Source organism: Triticum dicoccoides, chromosome 3A (genome assembly GCF_002162155.2).
Source record: "Triticum dicoccoides isolate Atlit2015 ecotype Zavitan chromosome 3A, WEW_v2.0, whole genome shotgun sequence".
Lineage (NCBI taxonomy): Eukaryota > Viridiplantae > Streptophyta > Magnoliopsida > Poales > Poaceae > Triticum > Triticum dicoccoides.
The window spans coordinates 735,503,191-735,508,428 of record NC_041384.1 but is presented as its reverse complement, the minus strand read 5'-3'; the positions used below and the strand labels follow the sequence as shown (position 1 = coordinate 735,508,428).

Sequence of the window (5,238 nt, the reverse complement as noted above, 5' to 3'; positions counted from 1 at the left end):
TAATATATAAAATTAATGGTCAATATAATTTAATCTATGTGGATGAACGTGATGGCTTGTTTGACTTCTCTAATATATATATAATAGATAGATTCCACAGTAGTAGCACTCCCTAGAAACCCGGTACAGCACTTAAGTAGCTTGTTCCTTTTCCCGGGAAACCATGATCATTAAGTTCATACGATTGATTTATGTTATTATAACCCCATGATATCCTCACAGTGATAACGCTGGATCACTTCTGAACCTCTGCCATTGCTTGAAACTTCTTCCTCACTGCAGTGAACTTGGAAACCAGTTCATCCATGTTCGGCAGGCACTCCTTAGCGCGCTCGTCGCCGGCATATGCTTTCGCCCATCGGTGCAGAGCAGGGAACTCCTCATTGGTGAGAAGATCCACCCCGGAGATATCCTCGAAGGCTTGGAGCCAGCGAGCCAACCCACTGGCAGCTATGTCCACGAGGCCAATGGAGTCGCCCCCAAAGAACCTCTTTCCCTTGAGCTGCCCCTCGAGAAGCAGCAGATTCACCTTGGCCTCCTTCAAGAAGTCCCCCTTCCCCTCCTCGTCACCATCCGCCATACATATCGACATCCAGAAGGGCCATATTGATTAGAAGTTCACAGGACAAGAGATGGTACCTTTTGGTCGATAAACTGCGCCCAGAAACGGGCCGTGGCCCTCTCGTAGGGGTCGGCCGGCAGCAGCGGCGGCCCCTTGAAGGCCTCGTCGATGTACTCGACGATGGTGAGCGACTCGCAGATGGATCTGTCGCCATGAAGGAGCACGGGGACCAGTTTGTGGACGGGGTTGCACGTCAGCAGCAGCTCGCCCTTGTTGTTGGGCAGGTCTTCCAGGAGCAGCTCGTAAGGTATTCCCTTGAGCCTCAGGGCCACCTCCGGACGGTGGCCGTATAAGCTGCAGAACGTGCTCAGGACCTTCACCGGCTTACTCATTTTTTGCTTCCAAGTTTTTGAGCTTATACTGAAAGCCAATGAGTTGGGTTGTATTTATAGGGATGCCACCGACCACCTAGCTATTGCTGTGTTGCTGTATCTTCTCTTGAAACTTGAAAGACTGAGCTGTTCACTCCTTGATTGGAGTCACGGTGCGGGGGAGATAAAGTACTCAGTTGATTCCTTCGAAAGTTGAGATGTTTAAAGAAACTTATCTGATCCTCACTCCCAATAAACTTGTTCTTGGTTGAAAGCATCTGTACAGTTTCGTTACAGTGGAGGAACTCGGGACTCACACAAGGTATTTTAAAGAAAAGTAGGCGTCTCAGTCGAGATGATGTCGGAGTAACAAGAAAAATATTGAAACCAAATTGAAATTTGCACTTCGTCGTCGCATGTGCACGGGAGGCTCGTACCGAGTGATTTTTTTTAAGATTCGTTTTTTTTCCTTCGATTTTCCGCACAGTTTCCTCTTTTTTTTTTTTTGAGGAAGCACAGTTTCCTCTCTAGGAAGGGTTTACTGGATTTTCCACCAAGGATTAAAAAAATATTGTAGGATTTAAGAAATATTTATAATTTTTTCCTATATATGTTTTAAAATGAATGGACATTTTCTAAATGTTTTTCCCAAACTTTTGTTGAATCTGCAACATTGTTTTTTCAAATTCTAACATTTTTATATTTCTAGAAAACAGTTTGAACATTTTTGTAAAAGAAGAATTATAAACAAGAGCAAAATAAAAAACCAAAAAATTAAAGCTATAAAAAATAAGAGAGAAAACAACTGAAAATCCGAACAGGAACTTTCTAGAAACCTTTGTAAAACTGGACAAACCCAACTTCACTCGGTGCTATTTGGCCAGCCCAACTTCACTCGATGTGTGTGTTACACCGACATCTTATCGCAAAGAGCGACAAATAGGATTCACCATTTTTCATCTCAACGTCTGTAAAGTCTAAAGATGTACTCCACAACATTTTTGGGCTACTGCGAATCAACCTGTGGTTGAGTTGGTTAGGTGGACAGTGATATCCCCAACCCACCAGGGTTCAAATCCTAGTGCTCGCATTAATCCTGAATTTATTTCAGAATTTCCGGCGATGCGCTTTCAGTGGGAAGAGACGTTCCCGTCGACGACGAGGCGCCTATGGTGACTTCGTAAATCTCAAGATGATATGCCGGCTCAGTTTCTCGGAGGTGCTCATAGGGGTAGAGTGTGCGTGTGTGCGTTCATAGGGGTGAGTGTATGCGCGTGTATATGAGCGCTTGTGTCTGTACTGATGCTCAAAAAAAAAACATTTTTGAGCTACCCCGAGTAAAAAAAGACAAAAAACAACATTTTTCAATAAAGTATCCTTATTATGAATTAAATATAATCAAGTGGTATATAGCATAATGAGCATACTCTCAACATCTGCAGACCTAAATCTAATGCAGAGTGGGTGAACGTTTATCCGAAGACTTTGATGCCACCCATGTGGGATTAAACATCATGAGCGTGTGTGCGTTCATAGGGGTGAGTGTATGCGCGTGTATATGAGCGCTTGTGTCTGTACTGATGCTCAAAAAAAAACATTTTTGAGCTACCCCGAGTAAAAAAAAGACAAAAAACAACATTTTTCAATAAAGTATCCTTATTATGAATTAAATATAATCAAGTGGTATATAGCATAATGAGCATACTCTCAACATCTGCAGACCTAAATCTAATGCAGAGTGGGTGAACGTTTATCCGAAGACTTTAATGCCACCCATGTGGGATTAAACATCATGGTCGGCTGCTCCAACCGCGTACGCACCATCTTAAAACAGCGGAGTAATTTTTCATTTTGGGCTACCTAAAGTGTTGCCACCAAAAACAATGGAGTAATTTTTCATCTTATGGATTGGAATATATAGGACAAATGTTTCCTACCAGCCAGTGGTAGTTACCGTCATGCTTGTTTGTATGTTGTATGTAGTATCTGTCAAAACCGAGATTATGTACGTGTAGTATGTAGTATATAAAATACTTGGTTTTGCTCACTAAATTTGGTTTTGAACTAATTTTGTCTGGTGAGATTGAGGGATCAAATGTCACCGAAAAATAGTTGAGGGACCAGATGTAGACCTTCGGGAAACTTGAAGGACGAAGAACATACTTTTCTATATATTTGCATAATAACATAATAAAAAAGTAAAATATATTTTTCGTCCCTTAACTTTTCCTATGTTATAGGAAAGGTCCCTCAAGTTTAATACCAGCAAAACATAGTTCTCCAATTGTTATTTTTTTTCAAAACAGGGGTAAAAGATTTGCCTCATTCATTCATTAATTAAGGAGTTTAGAGTTGCTTTTACAATGAAAAGCGAAAAGAAAGATTACAAGGCCACTACTCTCCCGCATGATTAGACCCAAGTGCTTGGTGCCCGCGGTTACCCAAAGGTTGGTCTCATTCTAAATGTTTGAAAGCAAGATGGACGGAAGCGTTGACTTGTAACGTCCACTTGGCGGCGAATGGTGCGATGACATCCACTCGGAAGCATCAACTTGTGACGGAACACAAAGTTTTCTCTATAAACTTGGTCAAACTTTGTAACATTGGACTTTTCAAAAAATCTATATGCACTACATTATGAAATGGAGAGAGTATAACTATGATCATCGATGTCGACACGTACTAACTAGTAAACCATCATTTTCCTTCAATCGACGTCGTGGGGGGTGGCTAATACGTGCGTGCACGCAGCACCTAGTCTAGTGAGATGTGAACAACCATTCTCGTATATTATGAGGAATGATCTTATCGTCCTGACCCGATCGACTAGTGACTAGGTACAGGAAACTAAAACTGAGCATGCGATCATTTAAGGTCGAGCTGGTCTTAATTATCTTATCTTAGTCACCGTTGATCTCACCGAACAGACTTGACAACTGACATCGTGCGTGGATTGATATCAAGTTTTGTCAAGGTCCTATCAAAATAAGGCATGATTGCTTATTAATGGCATCTGTCAATGTATGATCGATTTCGTTATCAGTTCTTTTAAAAAGAAGTGCATGTATGATCGACTCAACATCTATAGTTTTTTTAGAACGAAGGTTCAAGAAGAGTCCGGCTTTGAATTAACAAAGCCATCAACCGGTTAGGATTACAACGAACAAACAAAGTAAACAAAGAACAAAACAGCAAGCCGATACATGGTGCTATGTAAAAGCTATCAGGCTACTACAAACTACTAGCAAAGATAAGGAAACTAAAGCACAAGTCCAGCTAGAAGTCGAAGAAGCCCTCCACAGCGAGCAGAACATCACGCAGGGCACCAGCAAATCTTGGGGAAGAAACATAGTAGTTGGAGGAGCTCCGTTGTCAGCTCCACGGACTCTGGTCGTCGATGTCGCCCTCCTCCACCTCAGAAGGGGGCTCCCTGCCCCCTCGCCCTGGCACGAAGGGCGCCGATCCGTCGAAAGGTGGAGATGCCCACCCGAGGGCTAAAGAGCGACCGACGCCGTTGCCAACCGGAAGACCGCCCCAGGACACCACCGCCAAACTACTTGGAGCTCATCCAAGGAAAGCATTGGCAATCCATGATATCTGCAAACAAGGAGAAGCAAGCTACACGGCAAGGCTGCTGAAGACCGAGCAACCCCCAACCGGAACAAGCACACTTCCCCAAAGCTCACCAAAGACGGCACCCCCTTGAGGGTGACGCCGCCCACGGCGTCGTTGCCGCCCAATCCCGAGGGATTTGGGTTTTCACCTGGTCCATGAGAAACACGGGAGGAAGAGGAGGGGGAAAGGGGGCATTTTTACCAGCGCCTACAGGTAGGGGACGGTGCCCATGGGCGTCGCCGCCGGCAGGCCGGCATAGCCAGCCACGGATTTCTCCGGTCCCCTCTCCCAACCCCCACCTTGAGAGGAGACACGGCTACGGTGCCCGGAGGCCGCCGGAGAACGGATCTGAGACGAGGGTGACAAGAGGTTGAAGAGGAGGATGCCTTCAGATCTGATGCGGGTGCCCCGAAGCCATCGCGCACCACAGCCATCGCCCGCCGTCACCGCGTCGCCGGCACGGCCGGGATGAGCGGCCAGCACCCGCTGCCGCCGTTTGCTGAGGACGACGCAGCACCACCGCCCGAGGTCGCCACCTCGGCTCCGAGATCCTCCACCGGGGCGGAGCGACCAGATCCTCGCCGCCACCATCCTCGACGGCCGCGCAGCGCTCCGGCGACCCCCTCCGGCGGCGACTAGCGAGAGGAAAAGGGGGAGAGACCCTGGCGGCGGGCTAGGGTTGGAGCCGCC

General features: G+C 46.0%; 1 protein-coding gene across 1 annotated transcript; it reads right to left on the bottom strand.

The window, feature by feature from the left end:
• Nucleotides 1–221: 221 nt before the first annotated feature.
• LOC119270587 (glutathione S-transferase U8-like) lies at nt 222–954 on the bottom strand. Its single transcript, XM_037552601.1, has 2 exons — nt 636–954; nt 222–603 (listed from the first exon to the last, which is right to left on the bottom strand). The coding sequence occupies exons 1-2, from the start codon at nt 952–954 to the stop codon at nt 236–238; spliced, it is 687 nt and encodes a 228-aa protein (XP_037408498.1). The 3' UTR covers nt 222–235.
• Between the last annotated feature and the right edge of the window lie 4,284 nt (nt 955–5,238).

Coding starts and splice junctions, on each gene's coding strand:
- LOC119270587 (XM_037552601.1), bottom strand. CDS start 954: ATGAGTAAGCCGGTGAAGGTCCTGAGCACGTTCTGCAGCTTATACGGC. Junction 604..635: donor GTTTATCGACCAAAAGGTAC/CATCTCTTGTCC, acceptor TCTAATCAATAT/GGCCCTTCTGGATGTCGATA.